Source organism: Macaca mulatta, chromosome 9 (assembly GCF_049350105.2).
Source record: "Macaca mulatta isolate MMU2019108-1 chromosome 9, T2T-MMU8v2.0, whole genome shotgun sequence".
Classification (NCBI taxonomy): domain Eukaryota; kingdom Metazoa; phylum Chordata; class Mammalia; order Primates; family Cercopithecidae; genus Macaca; species Macaca mulatta.
The window spans coordinates 81,276,600-81,302,803 of NC_133414.1; the positions used below are offsets into that span (position 1 = coordinate 81,276,600).

The following is a 26,204-nucleotide window of genomic DNA, read 5'->3' on the forward strand; positions in this document are numbered from 1 at the left end:
AAAAAACTGGCCGGGCGCGGTGGCTCAAGCCTGTAATCCCAGCACTTTGGGAGGCCGAGACGGGCGGATCACGAGGTCAGGAGATCGAGACCATCCCGGTTAACCCGGTGAAACCCCGTCTCTACTAAAAAATACAAAAAACTAGCCGGGCGAGGTGGCGGGCGCCTGTGGTCCCAGCTACTCGGGAGGCTGAGGCAGGAGAATGGCGTAAACCCGGGAGGCGGAGCTTGCAGTGAGCTGAGATCCAGCCACTGCACTCCAGCCTGGGCGACAGAGCCAGACTTAGTCTTAAAAAAAAAAGATTTTTGAAAAGATTTCAGTCCAGATTGCCTGTTGAAAGGGGAAGGCCAAGCCCAAATTATTGGTTTGAAAGGAAAGGAACAACTCTGAAACAGGAAAGTCTTCTTGGCTGAAATCTGAAAGATAGTCCTTCAAGCTTTAGTTCTATAACCACCTGCTGTTGCTACTGTGCAACTTCAGCTATAATAAAGGCTTAAAGGGCAACTGGACATACATCCTTTAAAAGGATTGCATTAATATTTCAAATATAAGTATGAAATAGTGTTGTCCAATAAATGTCATAGACATAGTACAAACAAAATATGTTGTGCTAATGAGTCCTGAAATTTGATGCATAATGCTTGTACTTGTTTGGAATGATTTGCCTTTTTATTATGAAAAAAGTTTCGCTTGTTATAACATTTGTCTTCCTAAAGCTATTCAAGATGGCATTTAAGCTTCTTTAAAAATTGATATTATGGCCTGGGCGCGGTGGCTCACATCTGTAATCCCAGCACTTTGGGAGGCCGAGGTGGGTGGATCACCTGAGGTCAGGAGTTCGAGATTGCCCTGGGCAACATGGAGAAACCCCATCTCTACTAAAAATTACAAAAATTAGCTGGGCATGGTGGCATGCGCCTGTAATCCCAGCTACTCAGGAGGCTGAGGCAGGAGAATCACTTGAACCTGGGAGGCAGAGACTGCAGTGAGCTGAGATCGTACCACTGCAATCCACATTCCCACCTGGGTGACAGAGCAAGAGTCCATTTAAAAAAAAAAAAAAATTGATATTATGGATCCTGAAATTGTTTCTTCATGAATGGGCATAGAGGTGTCATCATTTAATCATTGTCTTTCAGTACCATGCGGGATACTATGAAGTATGTCTATGGACACCATGGAATTCGAAAAGGACTCTATCGTGGTTTATCTCTTAATTACATTCGCTGTATTCCCTCTCAAGCAGTTGCTTTTACAACATATGAACTTATGAAGCAGGTTTTTCACCTCAACTAAAAAAAAAAATTATGGTTGGTTTTCCTTAATACATTCTCAGAGGGAGAAATGAAACGTTACTTTAATTGTTGGGGGAACATTACTTGAATGGGGATATTTACACTGTCACAGGAGCCACTGGTATTTTAGTACTTGATTATTTTTTCTTTAGTCACAAATCAGAAGTGCTTACCATACTTTTTGATGCCAAACATTATACCTTAGAACATTGAAAAAAATATTCCTAAGCTGATGCTGGCTAAACCGCTTTAAAGTTTTATTTGGAAGTAGAACTAGCTTTAAAACGGGGTTCAAGAGGTTGCCATTAGCTTTGTCATGCTGTTCAAAGTTTTTAATTGTTATCATGGTTTTTAAAAGACTGACAGTGTTTATTATTATTAAAATAAGCAGGGTTGGTTATATTGCAGTAGAATAATGAGAACTGAATTTTTAAGTTCTATAAAACAGCCAGCATTGACATTTTATTTTTGTTATCTCTCTTCTCACAATTATGCTCCACTGGATAATAGGAAAAACACTTCTTTCCTTCATTTTTAAAATAAAATTAATGTTGTATTTAAAAAGTAGCCATGTAGAGACACAAAAATAAATGAAGAAGCTGGGCTTGGTAGGATGGGCATGTGGTCCCAGCTACTCTGGAAGCTGAGGTGAGAGGATCACTTGAGCCCTGGGATTCCATGCCAGCCTGTGCAACATCGTGAGACCCCGTTTAATAAATGAATGAACGACTAAGTCTTGCTCAATTGTTATTACTAGGTACTATGAGTGACTTACGTGTGTTTGAAAATGTCAGTGTGTTTCCCAGAGGCAGAAATAAAAATACTGAATATCTTTGCTCTCAAAAACAAAGTAGCACTGTAGATTTGTTTTTGTTAGATGATTCACTCTATACTAGAATATTTATTTAAGTAGACTGTGAAATATTTATTAATGTAGATGTGAATATCAAAAAATGTTTCTAAGGTATTATGATGCATCAACTAGTTCTTCCATGTAAAATAATTTTAGTGCAATATGAAGACGTAGAAATGTAAAATATGATTTGAATTGTTATCCTTTATATTAAGAAAATGTTTTAAAATGTAAGAATTTCATTTATTCTCTTTAGAGTGCTTTTATGATTTATTATAAATAAGCATGTCAGAAATGGGAAGGGAATATTTAAAGTTCTGTCTTCAGAAACAGTAATTTGTAGAATTGATGTGACTTTTTTTTTTTTTGAGACAGAGTCTTGCCTTATTGCCCAGGCTGGAGTGCAGTGGTGTGATCTTGGCTCACTGCAACCTCTGCTTCCCGGGTTCAAGTGATTCTCCTGCCTCAGTCTCCCAAGTAGCTGGGACTACAGGTGCCCACCACCATGCCAGGCTAATTTTTGTGTTTTTAGTAGGACGGGATTTCACTGTGTTAGCCAGGATGACCTCGATCTCCTGACATCATGATCTGCCCACTTTGGTCTCCCAAAGTGCTGGGATTACTGGCATGAGCCATGGTGCCCGGCCCTTTGATATGACTTTAAAGACACTAGAAGTCTAGGCGTGGTGGCTCACGCCTTTATTCCCAGCACTTTGGGAGGCCGAGTTGGGTGGATCACCTGAAATCAGGAGTTTAAGATCAACATGGTGAAACTCAACCTCTACTAAAAATACAAAAATTAGCCAGTGTGGTGGCTCGTGCCTGTAGTCCCAGCTACTCACGAGGCTGAGACATGAGAATTGCTTGAACCCGGGAAGCGGAGGTTGCAGTGAGCTGAGATTATACCACTGCACTCCAGCCTGGGTGACAGAGTGAGACAGTCTCAAAAAAATAAATAAATAAATAAAAGACATTAGAAAACTAAGTTGAGGCCGGGCATGGTGGCTCTTGCCTGTAACCCTAGCACTTTGGGAGGCTGAGGCAGGAGGATATCTTGACCTCAGGAGTTCGAGACCAGCCTGGGCAACATAGTGAGACCCCGTTTCTTTCAAACAAAAGAAGGAAAACTAAGTTGAAAGTGTTATTTTTGCTTCAATTTTTATTTCTTTACATAAAAGGTTTCTTGTGATACCTGGGTAAAAATTTGATGAGCTGGTTTCATTTTGAAAATCTTTATTTTAAAAATAAGTATGGGCCGGGCGCGGTGGCTCAAGCCTGTAATCCCAGCACTTTGGGAGGCCGAGACAGGCGGATCACGAGTTCAGGAGATCGAGACCATCCTGGCTAACGCAGTGAAACCCCGTCTCTACTAAAAAATACAAAAAAAAAAAAATAGCCGGGCGAGGTGGCGGGCGCCTGTAGTCCCAGCTACTGGGGAGGCTGAGGCAGGAGAATGGTGTAAACCCGGGAGGCGGAGCTTGCAGTGAGCTGAGATCCGGCCACTACACTCCAGCCCGGGCGACAGCGCGAGACTCCCTCTCAAAAAAAAAAAAAAAAATAAGTATGTATCTTTGTATGATTTATAAGTGTACCAGTAGGTAGAAATACATGTGTTCTTGGCCAGATGTGGTGGTGCACTCCTGTAATTCCAGCATTTTGGGAGGCTAAGGTGAGTGGATCACCTGAGGTCAGGAGTTGGAGACGAAACTGGCCAACGTGGAGAAACCCCGTCTCTACTAAAAATACAAAAATTAGCCAGGCATGGTGGCAGGTGCCTGTAATCCCAGCTACTTGGGAGGCTGAGGCAGGGAGAACTGCTTGAACCCAGGAGGCACAGGTTGCAGTGAGCCAAGACTGCGCCATTGCACTCCAACCTGGGCGGCAGAGTGAGACTGTATTAAAAAAAAAAAAAAAGAAAAAGAAAAGAAATACATGTGTTCTTAAAACCATTTGTATATTTTCATTTGTAGACCACATTGTAGCTAATTATTGTTATTAAATCTTAAGATTTAAGTATATAAAATAAGTATCAGGCTGGGCACAGTGGCTCACACCTGTAATCTCAGCACTTTGGGAGGCCGAGGTGGGTAGATCACGAGGTCAGGAGATCGAGACCATCCTGGCTAACACGGTGAAAACCCATCTCTACTAAAAATACAAAAAATTAGCCGGGTGTGGTGGCACGCACCTGTAAGTCCCAGCTACTCAGGAGGCTGAGACAGGAGAATCGCTTGAACCTGGGAGGTGGAGGTTGCAGTGAGCTGAGATCGTGCCACTGCATTCCAGCCTGGGCGACAGAGCAAGACTCCATCTCAAAAAAAAAAAGAGATACCTCAGTTACGTTATCAGTAAAAGGGCATTGCAAATATTCTTTTAAATAAAAATTTGCATTCTATATGTTATAAAATACAGAGGATATTAAAAATAAATTTTATCCATGTTTTGGCAATTTCTTTCTTTTAATTGTTTACATATTGAAGCACAAATGCTAAACATAAGTCAGAATGGAAGAATATTTAAAATAATGACTGTGTTTATATCTGATTTATTTCAGATAGATTACCCAAAGTGCATCTTGCCAGGTTATCTTCCACTTGAAGATTGGCATTTTATTTCTTTTTTGATCTTTATTGTTCCTGTCTTCCACCTCTCAGTGGGTATAGCTCTCTGGTCTGTAGAATGGGACAGTGATCTGGTTTCCGGATTGATAAGTGAGGTATACCTCCTAGTCTTCAATGATTACCTGTAGAAGGTGGAGAAGTTACTGGATATGTTTAATAATATCTCATTACGTTCTCTCTTTTTTTTTTTTTTTTTTTAACGACAGAGTCTTAACTCTGTTGCTCAAATTGGAGTGCAGTGGTGCGACCTCAGCTCACTGCAATCTCCACTTCTGGGTTCAAGCGATTCTCCTGAGTCATCTTTCCAAGTAACTGGGATTGCAGCCATGTGCTACCATGCCCAGCTAAGTTTTGTATTTTTCTTTCTTTTCTTTTCTTTTTTTTTTGAGACAGAGCCTCACTCTGTTGCCCAGGCTCGAGTGCAGTGGTGTGATCTCAGCTCACTGCAACCTCCACCTCCTGGGTTCTAGCGATTCTCCTGCTTCAACCTCCCAAGTAGCTGGGATTACAAGCACCCACCACCACGCCCAGCTAATTTTTGTATATTTAGTAGAGCTGTGTTTTGCCCTGTTGTCCAGGCTGGTCTTGAATACCTGACCTCAAGTGATCTGCCCACCTTGGCTTCCCAAAATGCTGGGATTACAGGCATGAGCCAGTACTCCTGTTCTCATTCCATTCTTCACCATGGTACTGACCATCCATTTATTCAGCACCAATTGTGTGCCAGACCTTGTGTCAGCATTATGGAGGACTTCCCTTGGTAGGCTTGTTAGCTGTACTTGCAATCTGATTTGGATTCCCAAATCAGCATATAACACCAGGTATTTCTCTAATAGAGTACGTGCCATACTTTATAACTGCCTGTTTATCAATGTCCTCACCTCCCAACATCTGGTTCTTTCAAGGGCAGGGAGCACTGGGTATGGTGTCAGAGTGGTACTCAGTGATGTTTACTGCTGGGTAGAAAGAAGGGTTAGTCCCTGTTTTTGAAGACTTTATGTTCTAGCAGGGAGAAATGAAGCACAAATAGTTCAAGAAATAAACAATTTAGAAATAAAGTCATTTGGTTTGTTTCGCAGAAATGTCTTATTGCTGATTTGCCAGCTTGAGTGGCAAATATATAATAAAACCTGGCCGGGCGTGGTGGCTCACGCCTGTAATCCCAGCACTTTGGGAGGCCGAGGTGGGCGGGTCACGTGGTCAGGAGATCAAGACCATCCTGGCTAACATGGTAAAACCCCATCTCTTCTAAAAATACAAAAATTAGCCGGGTGTGGTGGCAGGCACCTGTAGTCCCAGCTACTTGGGAGGCTGAGGTAGGAGAATTGCTTGAACCCAGGAGGCAGAGGTTGCAGTGAGCCAAGATCGCGCCACTGCACTCCAGCCTGGGCAACAGAGTGAGACTCTGTCTCAAAAATAAATAAATAAATAAAATACATAAAATAAAAATATATGTGTATATATATCATTAAAAATATATATATAATAAAACCTATGAATAGTTTTTATGGCTGGGTGAAGTGACCCATGTCTGTAATTCTAGCCCTTTGGAAGGCTGAGCAGGGAGGATCACTTGAGCCTAGGCATTTGAGCCCAGCCTGGGCAACATTGCAAGACTTTGTCTCATTTTTTTATATAAATTTTTTTTTAAAATCCTATATACAGTTATTTATTTTTTTCCCAAGGATTATTCCCAAACTACGTACAATTAATGGATTGCCTTGCAGAGTTGGATCAATAATACCTGACACACTTGTATAGCAAGCATACACTTTACACAGTTCCTCGCATCTATTCCTTGAATCCCAGACACCGTATTGGGCACTAGAAACCGGTGATAAATAATAACAGTTATGTACATTTCCTGAAGAATTATGTGGCATTCTTTGTTTTAACCACTTTTGATGCCTTAACTCAATCTCTATTACAATACTATGATATGAGTATCATTTAATATTTCTTTTTGGCAGATGGGAATAATCGAGGCCTAGGGAGATTCCTAGGGAGATTAAACTACTTGGCCAGGTTCACGTAAGTGGTGGATCTAGGATTCAAATTCAGCCGGTCTGAATCTAGAGCCTATTCTTTTAGGTATGATGCTATACTTTAATACAGTAATACACTGTTCAAATGAAACTGTAACGTGTTATTAAATTTGAACATGTCAATAAACATACCAAGCAATAAAATAATTACAGCTTGTGGAAAGTGCTTATGAAAACAGTAAATAAGCTACTTGAGAATGGTCAATGAAAGGTTTCTTTGATGTGCTATATATACATTCAACAGACACATGGAGGATAAAAAGTAAACAGCCATGCAAAGAGTTCTGGGGAAAGACTGGCCCAGGTGAAGAGAAAGCCAGGTACAAAAACCCCAAAACAGGAAAAACTTTGGTTTGACAATGGAATTACCAAAAGACCAGTGTGACTGAAGTATTGTGCATGAAGGAGTAGCAATAGATGGGGTTAAAGTAATAGACAAAGGCAGCGGGGCATGGTGGCTCACACCTATAATCCCAGCACTTTGGGAGGCCGAGGTAGGCGAATCTCGAGGTCAAGAGATCAAGACCAGGCCAGGCACGGTGGCTCACCTGTATTCCCAGCACTTTGGGAGGCCAAGGTGGGCGGATCACAAGGTCAGGAGTTCAAGACCAGCCTGGCCAACATAGTGAAACTCCGTCTCTACTAAAAATACAAAAATTGGCCGGGTGTGGTGGCATGGGCCTGTAGTCCCAGCTACTTGGGAGGCTGAGGCAGTAAAATCGCTTGAACCTGGGAGGCGGAGGTGGCAGTGAGCTGAGACCATGCCATTGTACTTTAGCCTGGGTGACGGAGTGAGACTCTTATCTCCAAAAAAAAAAAAAAGAAAAAAGATCACGACCATCCAGGCTAACATGGTGAAACCCCGTCTCTACTAAAAATACAAAAATTAGCTGAGCATGGTGGTGTGCACCTGTAGTCCCAGCTATTCGGGAGGCTGAGGCAGGAGAGTCGCGTGAACCCAGGAGGCGGAGATTGCAGTGAGCTGAGATCGCGCCACTGCACTCCAGCCTGGTGACAGAGTGAGAGTCCATCTCAAAAAAAAAAAAAAAAAAAAAAAAAAGAAATAGACAAAGGCCAGATCATGTAGCCATCTGCAGGAGATGGTAATGATTTTGTCTTTTATTCTAAATGCAATGGGAAGGCTGGGTGCAGTGGCTCACGCCTGTAATCCCAGCACTTTGGGAGGCTGAAGCGGGTGAATCACCTAAAGTCAGGAGTTTGATACCAGACTGGCCAATATGGTGAAACCCCATCTCTACTTAAAATACAAAAAATAGCTGGGCATGGTGGTGCATGTCTATAATCCCAGCTACTTGGGAGGCCGAGGGAGGACAATTGCTTGAACCCAGGAGGCGGAGGTTGCAGTGAGCTGAGATCACGCCACTGTACTCCAGACTGAGTAACAGAGTGAGACTCCGTATCAAAAAAAAAAGAAAAAAAAAGAATACAATGGGAAACTATTGAAGATTTTCAGCTGGTGAGTATCATTGTCTGATTATGTTTTTACAAAGATCACTGCTTTGTCAGTGATGGTTTGCAGTTAAAACAGAAATAAAAGGCCGGGTGCGGTGGCTCACACCTGTAATCCCAGCACTTTGGGAGGCCGAGGCAGGTGGATCACCCGAGGTCGGGAGTTCAAGACCAGCCTGACCAACATGGAGAAACCCATCTCTACTGAAAATACAAAAATTAGCCAGGTGCGGTAGTGCATGCCTGTTATTCCAGCTACTCAGGAGGCTGAGGCAGGAGAATTCCTTGAATCCAAGAGGTGAAGTTTGCGGCGAGCCGATATTGCACCATTTCACTGCAGCCTGGGCAATAAGAACGAAACTCTGTCTCAAAAACAAACAAACAAAACCAGAAATGAAAATAAAAAAGACAATAGAGAAAATAAACCCCAAATCTCAAGAATGAGAAAGAGGACATCATTGTGGATTCTACAGATGTTTAAAAGATATTAAGGGCCAGGCGTGTGTGGTGGCTTATGCCTGTAATCCCAGAATTTTGGGAGGCCAAGGTGGGTAGGCAGCTTGAGCTCAGGAGTTGGAGTCCAGCCTGGCCAATATAGCTAAACGCCATCTCTACAAAAAATACAAAAATTAGCTAGGTGTGTTCGCACGCACCTGTGGTCCCAACTACCTGGGAGGCTGAGGTGGGAAGATGGCTTGAGCCTGGGAGGGGAAAGTTGCAGTGAGCCAAGATTAGGCTGCACTCTAGCTTAGAGAGTAGAGCCAGAACCTGTCTCAAAAAAGAAAAAAAAAAAAAAAAAGGAAAAAGAAATTTGATAATTTAGATGAAATGGAAAAATACTTTGAAAAATTCAACCAAGACTGACATAGATGAAGCAGAAAATCTGCATAGCCAATTAAAGAAAGTGAGGCCAGGCATGGTGGTTCATGCCTGTAATCCCAGCACTTTGGGAGGCCAAAATGGGAGGATCACTTGAGCCCAGGATTTTGAGATCAGCCCAAACAACAAAGTGAGACCCTGTGTCTGTTTTTAAAAATATACCTGGGCATAGTGATGTGCACCTATAGTCTCAGCTACTTGGGAGGCTGAGGTAGGAGGATCAACTGAGTCTAGGGAGGTCAAGGCTACAGTGAGTTGTGATTGCAGTACTGCACTCCAGTCTGGGTGACAGAGTGAGACCCTGTTTCAAAAAATTAAGAAATTGAGTGCCGGGCGTGGTGGCTCACACCTGTAATCCCAGCACTTTGGGAGGCTGAGGCAGGTGGATCACCTGAGGTTGGGAGTTTGACAGCAGTCTGACCAACATGAAGAAACCTAAAGTTAGCCGGGCGTGGTGGCACTTGCCTGTAATCCCAGCTACTTGAGAGGCTGAGGTAGGAGAATTGCTTGAACCTGGGAGGCAGATGTGGTAAGCCGTGATCGTGCCATTGCACTCCAACCTGGGCAACAAGCGCAAAAATTCGTCAAAAAAAAAAAAAAACATAATCAAAAACCTTTCCACAGGGCTGGGCGCGGTGGCGCACGCCTGTAATCCCAGCACTTTTTTTTTTTTTTTTTTTTTTTTTTTGAGACGGAGTCTCGCTGTGTCTCCCAGGCTGGAGTGCAGTGGCGTGATCTCGGCTCACTGCAAGCTCCGCCTCCCGGGTTCACGCCATTCTCCCGCCTCAGCCTCCCAAGTAGCTGAGACTACAGGCGCCCGCCACCACGCCCGGCTAGTTTTTTGTATTTTTAGTAGAGACGGGGTTTCACCATGTTAGCCAGGATAGTCTCGATCTCCTGACCTCGTGATCCACCCGCCTCGGCCTCCCAAAGTGCTGGGATTACAGGCTTGAGCCACCGCGCCCGGCCTTTGTTTTTTTTTTTTATTTTTTATTTTTTATTTTATTTTATTTTTTTTTTTGAGACGGAGTCTCACTCTGTCGCCCAGGCTGGAGTGCAGTGGCCGGATCTCAGCTCACTGCAAGCTCCGCCTCCCGGGTTCACGCCATTCTCCTGCCTCAGCCTCCCGAGTAGCTGGGACTATAGGGGTCCGCCACCTCGCCCGGCTAGTTTTTTGGATTTTTTAGTAGAGACGGGGTTTCACCGTGTTAGCCAGGATGGTCTCGATCTCCTGACCTCGTGATCCGCCCATCTCGGCCTCTCAAAGTGCTGGGATTACAGGCGTGAGCCACCGCGCCCGGCCTATCCCAGCACTTTGGGAGGTCGAGGCGGGTGGATCTCAAGGTCAGGAGATTGAGACCATCCTGGCTAATATGGTGAAACCCCATCTCTACTAAAAATACAAAAAATTAGCTGGGTGTGGTGGTGGGCGCCTGCAGTCCCAGCGACTTGGGAGGCTGAGGCAGGAGAATGGGGTGAACCCAGGAGGGGAGCTTGCAGTGAGCCGAGATAGTGCCACTGCACTCCAGCCTGGGCGACAGAGCAAGACTCCGTCTCAAACAAACAAACAAAAAAACGTTTTCATGAAGAAAACTCCAGGGCTAGGTAGTGTATTGTACTAAATAGCTAAGGAATAATCTCACAAACTTCTAGAAATTAGAAAGAGCACTTCCCAACTCATTTTATGATGCCAGTATAACCCTGATACCCAAACCTGACAATGTTGTTACAAAACAGAAAATTACAAATCAGTATCCTTCAAGAACATAGATGGGCTGGGTTTGGTGGTTCACAGCCATAATCCCAGCATTTTGGGAGGCTGAGTTGAGAGGATTGCTTGAGCTTAGGAGTTCAAAACCAGTTTGGGCAACACAGCAAGAGCTTGTGTCTACTAGAAATAAAAAAATATATATATTAACTGGGTGTGATGGCACACTCCTGTAGTCCCAGCTACTTGAGAGGCTGATACAGGAGAATCACTTGAGCCTGGCAGATTGAGGCTGCAGTGAGCTGTCATTGTGCCAATGCACTACAGCCTGGGTGACAGAGCAAGATCCCGTCTCTAGAAGCAAAAACAAAACAACCAAAAAACCAACATAGATGGAAAAATTCTTAACAGCAGAGCAAATCAAATCCAGCAATACCCAAAACGTTTATTGTATGACCAATTTGGGTTTATCTTAGGAATGGAAAGTTTTTTTTAACATTGTGAAATCAACAGTAAAGCTTCTCATAATAGCAGAATAAAGGAGAAAAACCATACAGTCCTTCTATAGATGCAATAACTGCTTGACAAAATCCAGCATTGATTCGTTATCAAAATGAATCATATTTAGAACAGAAGAGGTCTTTCTTAATCTAATAAAGGACATATTGGCAGATTATATCTTTATACTTTCCAACAGTGACCAGAACACATCCCAATTCATATGGTTTTATTTTATTTTGAGATGGGAGTTTCGCTGTTGCCCAGGCTGGAGTGCAGTGGCACAATCTTGGCTCACTGTAACCTCTGCCTCCCAGGTTCAAGCGATTCTCCTGCCTCAGCTTCCCAAGTAGCTGAGATCACAGGCGTGTGCTACCACGCCTGGCTAATTTTTGTATTTTTAGTAGAGATGGGGTTTCGCCATGTTGGCCAGGCTAGTCTCAAACTCCTGACCTCAGATGATCCATCTGCCGCAGCCTCCCAAAGTGATGGGATTTCAGGTGTGAGCCACCAGGCCCCATATGCTTTTCTTATGTGTCATTGACACTCATCCCATCAAGAGGTAGGAACTGTGTCCCCCTTCCCTTGAATCTGACTGAGTGGGCCTGTGACTACTGTGATGTTATGTCACTTGCAAAGGTAGGTCATAAAGCTAAAACAAGGTCCACGTGGTCTTCTTGGAACACTTGCTCTTGGAATCCAGATAACATGCTGTAAGAACAACAAGCAGCTCCTATACAGGAATTATCAACTTGCTAGCCATCTGAGTAAATCATCTTCAAATTAGATCCTTCAACCCTTAAACTTGCTTCATGGAACAGAGACCAGCCTTCCCCACTGAGTCTTGCCTATATTGCAGATTCATAAGCTAAATGAATGATTGTTATTTTAAGTCACTAAATTTTTGAGTTTTGTTGTGTTCTGTTTTTTTTGTTTTGTTTTGTTTTTTGAAATGGAGTCTTGCTCTGTTGCCCAGGCTAGAGTGCAGTGGCACAATCTTGGCTCACTGCAAGCTCCGCCTCCCGGGTTCACCCCATTCTCTTGCCTTATCCTCCCGAGGAGCTGGGATTACAGGCGCCCACCACCACACCCTGCTAATTTTTTGTATTTTTAGTAGAGACGGGGTTTCACCATGTTAGCCAGGATGGTCTTGATCCCCTGACCTGGTGATCCACCCACCTCGGCCTCCCAAAGTGCTGGGATTACAGGTGTGAGCCACCGTGCCCAGCCTGTTGTGTTGTTAGTTTTGCTTTTGTTTTTATAAAGCATTGGGTAACCATAAAAGGCATCCATGAAAAACCTTCAGCTAGCATCATACTTATTGTTGTAATAATGAATTCTTCCTAAGGTCATGTAGAAAGTAAGGATGTCCAGTGTTACAACTTCTATTTAACCAGTGAACCTAGGCAAAATAAAATAAAATAAAATAAAAATAAAAATATAAAGATAAGTGGAAACAAATTTTATAAATTTTATTCAAATAAAACTGTAAAACTAAATAGAAAATAAAATTTAAAAATGAAAAAGTAAAACTGCTTCTTTTCACAGATGACACAATTGTTTACACAGAAAGTCTTAATGGATCTACAAACCAACTATTAGAAATTATAGGTGGTGCTTGCTATGGCAGCACATACACTAAAATTGGAACAATGCAGAAAAGATTAGCATGACATAAATATTCATGAAGTGATAAGTCAAAGATAGCAAAATGAGGCCAGGTGCGGTGGCTCAAGCCTGTAATCCCAGCACTTTGGGAGGCTGAGGTGGGTGGATCACCTGAGGTTAGGAGTTTGAGAGCAGCCTGGCCAACATGGCAAAACCCCATGTCTACTAACAATACAAAAAAATTAGCCGGTGTGGTGGCAAGTGCCTGTAATCCTAGCTACTGGGGAGGATGAGGCAGGAGAATTGCCTGAACCCAGGAGGTGGAGATTGCAGTGAGCTGAGTTTGCGCCACTGCACTCCAACCTGTGAGACCCCGTTTCACACACACACACGCAAACACACACACAAGAGAAAAAAGGATGGGCCGAGTGTGGAGGCTCACACTGTTCATCCGAGCACTTTGGAAAGCCGAGGATGGCAGATTTCTTGAGCCCAGGAGTTCTTTGCCTCAGCCTCCCGAGTAGCTGGGACTACAGGCTACACCTTGTTTTGTTGAAACAGCTCATAAAACATTGTACCACAGGTATTGAGACAGTAGAGGTATTTCTGTTGATATCAGGGACAAATACTAATAGAATAACTCCCATTCCAGTGTGTACATATTTGAAAGCCCATGTACATGATAAATATATTAACCTTTTGCCAATTTTTTTTTTTTTTCCAGACCGAGTCACTCTTTCACCCAGGCTGGCGTGATCTCAGCTCACTGCAACCTCCGCCTCTCAGGCTCAAGTGATTCTCCTGCCTCGGTCTCCTGAGTAGCTGGGATTACAGGTGTGCACCATCACACCCGGCTAATTTTTATATTTTAGTAGAGACTGGGTTTCACCATGTTGGCCAGGCTGGTCTTGACCTCCTGACCTCAAGTGATCACCCACCTCAGCCTCCCAAGGTGTTGGGATTATAGGCCTGAGCCACCGCATGCGGCCCCTTTTGTCCATTTAAAAAATGAATAACAAAAATAAGGATAACCGTTATACCACTGATATTTAACATGGCTCTGGATGTTCTAGTCGATGCCTCCAGAACAGAGAAGTATATAAATATGAAAAATCGGTGCATACCACCGCGCCCAGCAAGGAAACATCTTTTAAAAATGGGAGACACCAGGCCATATTAGAGGCTCAATCCAATAGTGAGGGTGAGGCCGATGATACAAGAGAATGAGGCAATAATTGAAGAAGCGATGCCCTTGAGAATGTTTGAAGCCCTGGGATGCCAAGTGCAAGTGGAGCAATTGCCCTTTAACCAGAACACTTTGTCTGCTATTGAAAAAAAGTGGAAAGAGGTTATGAAGAGTGGTTCAGATATCAGAAGTTTTGCAGAATTTATTTATTTTTTTTAGACTGATTTTTGTATTTTTAGTAGAGACGGGGTTTCACCATGTTGGCCAGGCTGGTCTTGAACTGCTGACCTCGTGGTCCTCCCGCCTCAGCCTCCGGAAGTGCTGGGATTACAGGCGTGAGCCACCATGCCCGGCTAGAAGTTTTGTAGATTTAGCCGTGGCATGATCAAGGAGTTCCTATCTGACAGTTTCTATTTTCTCAATGAGTTTTCCGAAGAAAAGGGGAGAGGCTGTTTCCCAGGGAGTGCGCAGTTCTGAAGGCTAACCAGGGACGCCTGGTTTTGGGCAACTACAAATGGTTGTGTTCAAACTAAGCGTGTGTCAGACACGGGTTGGAGTGTCAAGAGAGAAGGCAGGAGCGTTTAGTCTGCTTCAGATATGAAGACTCCCTGTGTCCCCACGGCGGCGGCCAGAGGCCTGCTGCTCAGGAGAGGCGCCCCACGTGGAACGTGCCGGCGCAGGAGGGGCGGCCTGGCGCAGGTCATTTGGGACCTCGGCGGGTTGGCGCATGCGCGCGAGACGCGCAGGCGCGCGCCCCTTTCACTTTTCTGAGTTTTCTGTGTGATCCCGGTTCCGCTGGTTTTTCTGGCTATAGTTCGCCGGTTTTTCTGGCCATAGTCCCCGCGTCCAGCATGGAGCAGCTGGACGAACTGGAGCTGCTGATGGAGAAGAGTTTTTGGGAGGAGGCGGAGCTGCCTGCGGAGCTGTGAGCGGAGCGCGGGGGAGGGTGTGGGAACAAAGCGGGAGATTTGAAAGAAGGAGCGGGAGAGGCCGCGTCCGCACCTCCGCAGACTGACCGGGCCCAGGGCGCAGGGGCCCGGGGCAGCTCCCTGGGCACCCGACGAGCCTCCGGAGTCGGGGCCCGCCTCCCAAGGTGTTCTTTGGGGCCACCCTCCGCCAGAGCCTGGACTTTCCCTCGCCCAGCAGTTCATTGTTTCCCTTGATTTCACCCGTTTCCCTAATTTGAGGAGCTTCGGCCACTGAAATGTTTTTATAATAGGAAATTGCGACCGCCCTAGGCTTTTCTCGATGTTTAGTTGGATTAACTTATCCTTGGGAGATCTCTGCACCCTCAGCCTGGTGTATATAAATGATCAGAGGAAGTTAACCACGGTCATAATGTGGAATTACTTTCAATATAATAGCAATAATGCTAATTAGCGTTGAGGGATTTTTGCGTTTGGGCTTTTGATCAGCAATACCTTTTGAGAAACATCTTTAAGGCATCATAGCCAATCTTGGGAAATTCATGGCCTGAGGCTAGGTGGAGTACATGAATAAAGCGTTTGCAAAATAATAGAACGGTCACATAACAAAAGATAACTTGTAGGGTAATGTGAAAGGCATTTGGTGTTATCACTGGAGAGGTAATGACTTTGGACTCTCGGTTGGTCCCTCACTGATGCCGCAGTCAAACGGGGAAGACTTAAGAGGTACTTAATAGGAGAAGGGCTGTTTTCTTGAGGAGAGATTATTATTTTGCATAATTTTAGACGGCTTGGACCGATGGATGAAAGCATTGAGAAATTGACTTACCCACTTTAAATATAAGGAATAAAGTTCTGAATTACTATGTAAAGGATTGAGCTAATTCGATACGTATTAAGCTTGCGTTCTGTCCAGTGAGATTTTATCGAAAGATTTCCGGCATTACGTTAGCAGGTTGGACTAAATTATTTCTAAGTACAATTCTGTGGCTCATGGTAGGACTTTCAGTGAACCACGGACACTACCCTTTTCCATAACATAAGACTCATATTTACAAAAAGGATCTTGTCCAAAACATCTCCTTTTACTTGTACTTTGGGAAGGCTTGCACCAATGGTAGAAATTTCTTGTTTAATAATATCCAATTTATACTTTCCTTTCTTTTTCTTTTTTTCCCCCCCAGAAACGGAGACTTTTTCTGTCGCTCAGGAAGGGGCGCAGTGGCATGACTGTATCTCACTGCAGCCTCAAACTCCTGGGCTCAAGCAATCCTTCCTCTTCAGCCTCTTGAGTAACTGGGACTACAGGTGTGCATCATCATGCCTGGCTTCCAGTGTATTCTTAATCCTCATTGTAATGGGTATCCCACAGAACTCCTTACAGAAATTAAAATGGAAAATCTCATATCATGAGCATGTTTGAAATGGCATTACTTCTGGGAAGTTTTTATAATAGGAATTGTGTGTCTTTGCTCTCTTAATTTTACCTATTTTGGCTAAATGTCATTGCAATAAGCTTTTCAGAAGAAAGAAACCTAGAAAACTGGAAGATTGGTTTGTAGATAAAACAGATTGGATGGCTTCTTATTTCATGGTTGTGCTAAAATAGTTTTGTATGTGTGTGCTTTAGATTTCAGAAGAAAGCGGTAGCTTCCTTTCCCAGAACAGTTCTGAGCCGAGGAATGGATAACCGGTACCTGGTGTTGGCAGTCAGTACTGTACAGAACAAAGAGGGAAACTGTGAAAAGCACCTGGTCATCACTGCTTCACAGTCACTAGAAAATAAAGAACTATGCATCCTTAGGAATGACTGGTAATTTTTATGTGACTTTGAGCACTGATTCGAGTCTTAAGGGTACCATCGTAAAACTCATCAAATGGCTTCTGTGAATGTTACTATAATTTAATTGTTTAAAAGAGAGTAGATTTGATCCTAGCCTAATTCTGCATGAAAATTGTATCTATTACTCTTGTATCTCAAGTATCATATTCCAAAAATTGACTTTTGTTGTCATTTGAAGATCATGTGGGCCAGACATGGTGGCTCACACTTGTAATCCCAGCACTTTGGGAGGCCAAGGTGGGCGGATCACCTCAGGTCAGGAGTTTGAGACCAGCCTGACCAACATGGAGAAACCCCATCTCTACTAAAAATAAAAAAAATTAGCGGGGCGTGGTGGTGCATGCCTGTAATCGCAGCTACTCTGGAGGCTGAGGCAGTAGAATCGCTTGAACCTGGGAGATGGAGGTTGTGGTGAGCCGAGATCGTGCCATTGCACTCCAGCCTGGGTAACAAGAGCAAAACTTGGTCTCAAAAAAGAAAAAGAAAAGAAAAGAAAATCACGTACAAAGAGCCTTATTAATGACTACTTCCTATTTCCCAGTACATTCTAAGATTGCAGCTTAAACGCATGTTAGTGTTAACTAAGAGCAAAATTAATTAACACATATGAACATTCTTAGGCCTTAGATTTCTCTACTCAGAATGTGGTATGTGAGGGGTGGAGTGTAGATGCAGAAAAGCTAGAGGTCTAACTTTGGCTCTTTGTTTAAGCTGTGAATTAGTTTGTTTTTGTTGTTGTTGTTGTTGTTTTTGGAGATGGAGTCTTGCTCTGTTGCCCAGGCTGGAGTGCAGTGGCACGATCTCGGTTCACTGCACCCTCCACCTCCCAGGTTCAAGTGATTTTCCTGCCTTAGCCTCACAAGTAGCTGAGATTACAGGCGTCCGCCACCACGCCCAGCTGATTTTTGTATTTTTAGTAGAGACAGGGTTTCACTATGTTGGCCAGGCTAGTCTTGAACTCCTGACCTCAGGTTATCCACCCGCCTCGGCATCCGAAAGTGCTGGGATTACAGGCATGAGCCACCGCGCCTGGCCTAGTTTGAACTAGTTCAGTATGATTTTATTCTTGCTACACTGGGTTTGGCTTCATGCTTCAAGACTTATAGAAGCTGTAGATTTCCTATAAGTCTTAAGAAAGAATTATTAAAACAACCCAATTCATAATTGGAGCTATATATATTACATTAGCAAAGGTTTTTTGATAGCTTTTGCAATAGACTTTACTGGCACTAAGTTGTTTTTCTCTTTGGGATTTATAGAAGACTCTTGAGTATTCTCAGATGTGTTTGGCACGTAGAAAGGGATAGAGTGACTAGGAGTTGTTTTAGAAGACTTTATCCTGGTATTTTATTTTATTTTTTTGAAGACCCAGAAATTTAGAAATATTTTTTTCTTCTTCAGATAAAATACTCATTTATTTTTTTGAAGCCTCCCTAATGTGTTTAAATGTAGGAACCTAAGCAATGTATTTATACTTTAACTTTGCTTTATTTTCAGGTGTTCTGTTCCAGTAGAGCCAGGAGATATCATTCATTTGGAGGGAGACTGCACATCTGATACTTGGATAATAGATAAAGATTTTGGGTATTTGATTCTGTATCCAGACATTCTGATTTCTGGCACAAGCATAGCCAGTAGTATTCGATGTATGAGAAGAGCTGTCCTGAGTGAAACTTTTAGGGTAAATAATAGTAACAGTTAATGTTTCTGCGGGGTCTGAGAGTGTTACAGAGCACTTTTACATTTATTATTTCAGTTAATCCTCCCAGCAACCCTATAAAATAAATGGTATTAATCAGCTGCATTTTATAGATGAGGAAAAATGGGCTCAGAGAGGTTAAGTGACTTGCCCCGCAGCCACATAACTACGAGGTGGCAGTGCTAGGACTAAAGGCCAGGTTCCTGAGTCCTTCAAATCTTGTTCAGGGCTTAATAAGTAATTATAGTAAGAAAATTAATTTAAATGATAAACTTTTAAATTTAAACACAGCTAGACATTTCCAAACTTGGCTTCATGTGATTCCCACTAAACTAAAAATAAATGTGTAAATCACTGTTTAAAAATGTATTTTGGTAGAAAAATTAACCAGGTGTGGTGGCATGCGCCTGTAGTCCCAGCTACTCAGGAGACTGAGGCAGGAGAATCGTTTGAACCCGGGAGGCGGAGGTTGCAGTGAGCCGAGATCAGGCTACTGCATTCTAGCCTGGGCGACAGAGCGAGACTCTGTCTCAAAACGAATAACAAACAAATTGTATTTTGGGCTATTTCAAACATACTAAGAGATGATTGTAATAAACTCCCATGTACTCAACACCCAGCTTTTAATTTATTTTTCTTGAAACATGCAGTTTTATTTTAAAATAAAATAAGTCTCAAAAAAAAGTGTATTTGGGGGCTGGGCGCAGTGGCTCACGCCTGTAATCCCATCACTTTGACAGGCCGAGGTGGGAGGATCACGAGGTCAGGAGTTCAAGACCAGCCTGACCAACATGGTGAAAACCCGTCTCTACTAAAAATACAAAAATTAGCCAGGCATTGGGGTGCGTGCCTGTAATTCCAGCTACTCGGGAGACTAAGGCAGGAGAATCGCCTGAACTCTGGAGGCGGAGGTGCAGTGAGCGGAGATCCTACCACTGCACTTCATTCAGCCTAGGGGACAGAGTGAGACTCCATCTCAAAACAAACAAAAATGTATTTTGGGCTATTTCAAACATACAAAGAGATTATTGTAATAAACTCCCATGTACCCAACACCCAGCTTTTTATTTATTTTTCTTGAAACATGTACTTTTATTTTGAGTCTCACTGTGTCACCCAGGCTGGAGTGCAGTAGGTCACCAAAGCCTTGACCTCCCAGGCTCAAGCAATCCTCCCACCTCAACCTCCCGAGTAGCTGGAGCTATAGGCATGAGCTACTGTGCTTGGCCTGAATATTAAGTTTTAAAAAACTTTTTGGGCCAGGCGCAGTGGCTCACGCCTGTAATCCTAGCACTTTGGGAGACCGAGGTGGGCGGATCACGAGGTCAGGAGATCGAGACCATCCTGGCTAACACGGTGAAACCCCATCTTCGCTAAAAATACAAAAATTTAGCCGGGTGTGGTGGCAGGCGCCTGTAGTCCCAGCTACTCGGGAGGCTGAAGCGGGAGAATGGCGTGAACCTGGGAGGTGGAGCTTGCAGTGAGCCGAGAGAGAGAGCGGGCCACTGCACTCCAACCTGGGCGACAGAGGGAGACTCCGTCTCAAAAAAGAAAAAAAAAAAAGGGTCTAGCCTAATACAAGAGTTAATCAAGAAATGAAGTATGAAGTAGTTTTTCTTTTTGAGTAGAGAAAAATTCTTTGCCAAAAATCTCTGCTGTAGGTTAAAAAATATTTTTTTCTTCCCAAACATTACTGTTAAGTAGGTTTAACTTTTATATTTGAATAGTATCTTTTACTTACATGAGTTTATCAGCTATGCCTTTATTGACTTTTCTATTGGGTGGATTATCAAGTGAAATTAGAGTATAATACTTTAAATATTATTTGAGAATATTTTGAATTTTTAAATATTGGTTAATTTTTTTTCAAAATGGAGAACATTGATTTTAAAAGTAACTCATACTCAGCCTGGCCAACATGGTGAAACCCTGCCTCTACTAAAAATACGAAAAATAAAAGTTAGCTGGGCATGGTGGCACACACCTGTAATTCCAGTTACTTGGGAGGTTGAGGCATGAGAATCATTTGAACCTGGGAGGTGAAGGTTGCAGTGAGCTGGGACTGTGCCACTGTGCTCCAGCCTGAGTGTCAGAGCAAGAGTCTGTCTCAAAAAAAAAAAAAAGTAACTCATGCAATAATAATTCAGACAATTCTGAATAGAAGAAAGTGAAAGTCACTTATAATTCCACCCACCAGAAAAAAAATTGTTTAATATTTTGGCATTTGTCTTACCAGTGCATTTTGGCTATGGTGGTTTAATAGATTAGATAATAAATATATACAATTGTGTCTGTTAATATGTTGTGAAATAAATTGTGTGATTTGTTTTTGTAGAGCTCTGATCCAGCCACTCGCCAAATGCTAATTGGTACGGTTCTCCATGAGGTGTTTCAAAAAGCAATAAATAATAGCTTTGCCCCAGAAAAGCTGCAAGAACTTGCTTTTCAAACAATTCAAGAAATAAGACATTTGAAGGAAATGTAAGTAGTTATAAGAGGAACTGCAGGTATAATTTTATTATATAACTTCTGTCCTAGAAACTATAAAGTATTTGTATAGACTATCCAATATAAATTAGTGTAATCTAAAATGCAGATTTCACAGTTCCAGTACACTGTTGGAACTCTGTGTAGAGTTTTTGAAATTGCCCAACAGGATCTTTTTGGGTAAAAATATCTAAATATTTTGTACATGTGCGTAACAGATTCCTTAACTACTTTCAGAGAATGTATAAAGAACTTTTTTTGCATTAGTTCTAGAAACAGTGTGATATACTGAGAATTATATGGGGTTGGGAATAAGATGAAACTAGTTTCAAAATACAGCTTTATGACCAGGTGCAGTGGCTCATGCCTATAATCCCAGCACTTTGGGAGGCTGAGGCAGGCGGATCACCAAGTCTGGAGATTGAGACCATTCTGGCTAACACGGTTAGACCCTGTCTCTACTAAAAATACAAAAAATTAGCTGAGTGTGGTGGTGGATGCCTGTAGTCCCATCTTCTCGGGAGGCTGAGGCAGGAGAATGGTGTGAACCCGGGAGGCGGAGCTTGTAGTGAGCTGAAATCACACCACTGCACTCCAGCCTGGGTGACAGAGTGAGACTCTGTCTCAAAAATAAATAAATAAATAAATAAAAATAAAAAATGTAGCTTTACAGTATTTTTTTTGGGGGGGAGATAGGGGTCTTGCTATGTTGTCCAGGCCTTACTCAAACGACTGGGCTCATGTGTTTCTCCCCACCTCAGCCTCCTGTGTATCTGAAACAGGTACATGTCACCATGCCTGGCCTGCCTTACCAGTTTTTGTTTTGTTTTTGAGACGGAGTCTTGCTCTGTTGCCCAGGGTGGCGTGCAGTGGCTTGCTGTCGGCTCACTGCAGCCTCCACCTCCCAGATTCAAGCAATTCTCCTGCCTCAACCTCCCGAGTAGCTGGGATTACAGGCATAAGCCACCACACCTGGCTAATTTTTTTGTATTTTTAGTGAAGACGGGGTTCCGCCATGTTGGCCAGGGTGGTCTTGAACTCATGACCTCCAGTGATCAACCCACCTCGGTGTCCCAAAGTGCTGGGATTACAGACATGAGCCACCATGCCCGGCCTAAAATTTTGATACATATTACCAAATTGCTCTCTATAGACATTGTCCCAGTTTACATTTGTACTGGCAATATATGAGACTTTGTGAGACCGTATGGTCATCTACATCATTTTTAATCAACTGGAAACTGCCTGATTTCAAACAGCCTTTTGCAAGGATAACCTTCACTTTCAGTAGTCTAACTGTGTGTTTCTCTAGATCTTTTTGGATGCTTTGGTATTAGCAGTTGCTTCCTGGCTTGAAGAATTTCAGCTTCTCTTTCAACCTGCGGCTGCTATTTTGCTTAAGACAATTTTGGCAGAGGTAGCATTGTTAATTTTGTTTTCTCTGTTGGACTGGCTCTCTCAGAGGGCTGACACAACTCTGCTCTGTCAGTCTTGGTAAGCTGGAGGTGGCAGAAACCTAGGAAAGTAACAGCTTATTAAATCTGGTATTAGAAATATTGCACAGTTATATGGTAAATGTGTAGTGTCCTAAAGTCTCAATGTCTCATGAATGTGTTATTATGCTGCTCCCTTGAGCAAGTGAGAAAAATTATAAGTTGTATCTTTTTTTTTTTTTTTGAGACAGAGTCTCGCTGTGTTGCCCAGGTTGGAGTGCAGTGGCTCACTAGGCTCACTGCAAGCTCCGCCTTCTGGGTTCACGCCATTTTCCTGCCTCAGCCTCCTGAGTAGCTGGGACTACAGGCGCCTGTCACCATGCCCGGAACAGTGCTGACCTATAGTTAGCACTGTATTTGTTGTTATCATCATGGTCTTTATACCTTAATGATTTTCTTTTTTCTTTTTGAATCTCGCTCTGCTGCCTAGGCTGGAGTACAGCACCGCGATATCCTCTCATTACAACCTCTGCCTCCCAGGTTCAAGCGAGTCTCCTGCCTCATCCTCCTGATTAGCTGGGATTACAGGCATGCGCCACCGCGCCCGACTACTTTTTTTGCATTTTTTAGTAGGATGGGGTTTCACCATGTTTGCCAGGCTGGTCTCGAACTCCTGACCTCAGGTGATCCACCCTCCTCAGCCTCCCAAAGTGCTGGGATTAAGGGTGTGAGCCACCACGCCCAGCCTATACTTTAATGAGTTCTTATCATCAGCTAAGTGCTTTACATACATTGTTCTATAATCCTCAGACTCACTATGTAAGGTAGTTATTATCTCCTCCTTACAGATGAGGAAACAGGCTTAATTAACAGTGACTTGCTCTTAGTCATATATCTGGTAGTGCAGAGTTAGGATTCAAACCTAGGTGTGATTTTTATATACAAACTGATAAGCCCCTACCACCCTAGAGTAGTTACTAAGATTGGGGAGCTTAAATATAAAGAAGGAACTGGAATAATCATCCTGGGAGGGTAAGTTTATAACAGCAGTTCTCAAAACTTTTGCTCTCAGGACCCCTTTACACTAAAAAATTATTGAGGACTGGAAAGAGCTTCTGTTTATGTGGGCTATATCTATGATTAATTACTGTACTAGAAATTAGAACAGATGTTTATTAATTCATTTGAAATTAACATGTATATTCATTTATTTTGTTGTTGTTATTGAGACAGTCTTGCTCTGTTGCCCAGGCTGGATTGCAATGGCATGACCTCGGCTCACTGCAACCTCCGCCTCCTGGATCAATCGATTTTCCTGCCTCAGCCTTCCGAGTGGCTGGGATTACAGGTGCCTGCCACCACGCCTGGCTAATTTTTGTGTTTTTAAGTAGAGAGGGGGTTTCACCATGTTGGCCAGGCTGGTCTTGAACTGACCTCAAGTGATCCACTCCTCTCGGCTTCCCAAAGTGTTGGGATTACAGGCATAAGCCACCGCACCTAGCCTAAAATATATATTCATTTAAAAATATCAATCTATGCTTGTTAACATAACATTTTAATGAAAAAAACTGTTGTAAAAAATATATAATGCATGTCATTGTTTTACGTTTTTTCAGTTTCTTCTTTCTTCTTTCTTCCTTATTTATTTTTTTTTTGAGGTAAGTTCTCTCTCTGTTGTGCAGGCTGGAGTGTTGTGATGAAATTATCACCCACTATAGCCTCAAACAATCCTCCAGCCTCTATTTTTTTTCTTTCTTTCTTTCTTTTTTTTTTGAGATGGAGTTTTGCTCTTGTTGCCCAGGCTGGAGTGCAGTGGCATGATCTCAGCTCACCGAAAACTTCCGCCTCCCAGGTTCAAGCAATTCTCTTGTCTCAGCCTCCCGAGTAGCTGGGATTACAGGCATGTACCACCATGCCTGGCTAATTTTGTATTTTTGGTAGAGACGGGGTTTCTCCATGTTGGTCAGGCTGGTCTTGAACTCCCCACCTCAGGTGATCCACCCGCCTCGGCCTCCCAAAGTCTTGAGATTACAGGTGTGAGCCACAGAGCCTGGCCGTTTTTTTTTTGTTTTTTTTTTCTTAAAGCTACAGCACCCAATATTCCCAGGTGGTCTCCCATCCAAGTAGTAACCAAGCTCAACCCTGCTTAGCTTCTGAGATAAGATGAGATCAGCTGCGTTCTGGGTGGTATGGGTGTAAACCAAGCCTCTATTTTTGCAAATGTTTTAAAGTATGACTTCATAGAAGATCGTGGATTCTTGTGTCTGCTTCTGCATTCAAAATATTTCTATATTTTATGTCATGTAGCCTCAGAAAATTCAACTGTACTGTCATGAAAGGAAAATGATAAATAATGTATTCATATTGTTATGACATAATTTTGACCTTGTAAGAACCCTGAAAAATTGATAGTTGGGTTTTTTTGTTTCTGCAGATTTCTCACGTAAGAAGTTAACCTTCCTATATACTGTCCTTTGATGTTGTAAGACTGTTACTACCTTTCTGTCCATATGACCCTTTTTCCTCTTTAACGTTTCTACTTTCCATTGCTTGGTTTCAGGAGCAATATCTCAATATTTTTTTTTTTTTTTTGAGACGGAGTCTCGCTCTGTCGCCGGGGCTGGAGCGCAGTGGCCGGATCTCAGCTCACTGCAAGCTCCGCCTCCCGGGTTTACGCCATTCTCCTGCCTCAGCATCCTGTGTAGCTGGGACTACAGGCGCCCGCCACCTCGCCCGGCTAGTTTTTTGTATTTTTTTAGTAGAGACGGGGTTTCACCGTGTTCGCCAGGATGGTCTCGATCTCCTGACCTCGTGATCCGCCCGTCTCGGCCTCCCAAAGTGCTGGGATTACAGGCTTGAGCCACCGCGCCCGGCCTCAATTTTTTTTTTATATCCCAAAGGTATAACTGGGACTCTTCCAATTAGACCATGGTATGAATTAGAGCAAATTATCTGAAATTTGATGTCATGTCACTGTTTCAGTGTTATTTGGATTTTTTTTTTTTTTTCAGACAGGGTCTCACTGTCACCCAGGCTGGAGTACAGTGGTGAGATCACAGCTCACTGTAACCTCAAACTCTTGGGCTGAAACGATCCTTCCGCTTCAGCCTACTGAAGAGCTGGGACTATAGTTCCACACCACCATGCTTGTTGTTATTTGGATGTTTTTTAAAAATTGTAGTTAAATACATATAAAAATCACTGTGTTAGGCTGGGCGTGATGGCTCACCCCTGTGATCCCAGCACTTTCAGAGGCCGAGGCAGGCAGATCACGTGAGGTCAGGGGTTCAAGACCAGGCTGGCCAACATGGTGAAACCCCATCTTTACTAAAAATACAAAAATTAGCTGGGCATGGTGTCGTATGCCTGTGGTCCCATACAGGCATATGACATACAGGCATAGTCACTGAGGGGACTGAGGCAGGAGAATCACTTGAACCTGGGAGGTGAAGGTTGCAGTGAGCCGAGATTGCGCTAGCTTGGGCAACAAGAGTGAAACTCCATCTAAAAAAAAAAAAAAAAAAAAAAAGATTACCTTATTAGGTCACGCGTGGTGGCTCATGCCTGTCATCCCAGCACTTTGGGAGGCCAAAGTGGGCAGATTGCTTGAGCCCAGGAGTTTGAGACCAGCCTAGCCAACATGGTGAAACCCT

General features: G+C 43.2%; 2 protein-coding genes and 1 pseudogene across 17 annotated transcripts in view; 2 read left to right on the plus strand and 1 right to left on the minus strand.

Moving 5' to 3' along the window:
- SLC25A16 (solute carrier family 25 member 16) overlaps window positions 1-14,027 on the plus strand; it is a 58,675-nt gene extending 44,648 nt beyond the window's left edge. For 9 of the 11 annotated variants that reach the window (XM_077946695.1, XM_077946696.1, XM_015147500.3 and 6 more), the window contains one exon: window positions 1,140-2,379. In XM_077946695.1, the coding sequence (XP_077802821.1) occupies window positions 1,140-1,296 (157 nt within the window). In that variant the 3' untranslated portion in view covers window positions 1,297-2,379. Of the gene's footprint in view, window positions 1-1,111; window positions 2,380-13,701 lie in introns of those variants that run through there. The other 2 variants (XM_077946694.1, XM_015147501.3) reach the window with 2 other exon arrangements.
- The window catches only part of DNA2 (DNA replication helicase/nuclease 2), a 65,382-nt gene continuing 52,879 nt past the window's right edge, over window positions 13,702-26,204 (plus strand). For 2 of the 6 annotated variants that reach the window (XM_077946686.1, XM_077946687.1), the window contains exons 1-4: window positions 16,090-16,397; window positions 16,720-16,902; window positions 18,430-18,613; window positions 20,967-21,112. In XM_077946686.1, coding sequence (XP_077802812.1) covers window positions 16,204-16,397; window positions 16,720-16,902; window positions 18,430-18,613; window positions 20,967-21,112 — 707 coding nt within the window. In that variant the 5' untranslated portion in view covers window positions 16,090-16,203. Of the gene's footprint in view, window positions 13,812-14,732; window positions 15,089-16,089; window positions 16,398-16,719; window positions 16,903-18,429; window positions 18,614-20,966; window positions 21,113-26,204 lie in introns of those variants that run through there. The other 4 variants (XM_015147504.3, XM_028826575.2, XM_015147503.3 and 1 more) reach the window with 4 other exon arrangements.
- On the minus strand, window positions 24,634-24,752 carry LOC114670156 (5S ribosomal RNA; annotated as a pseudogene).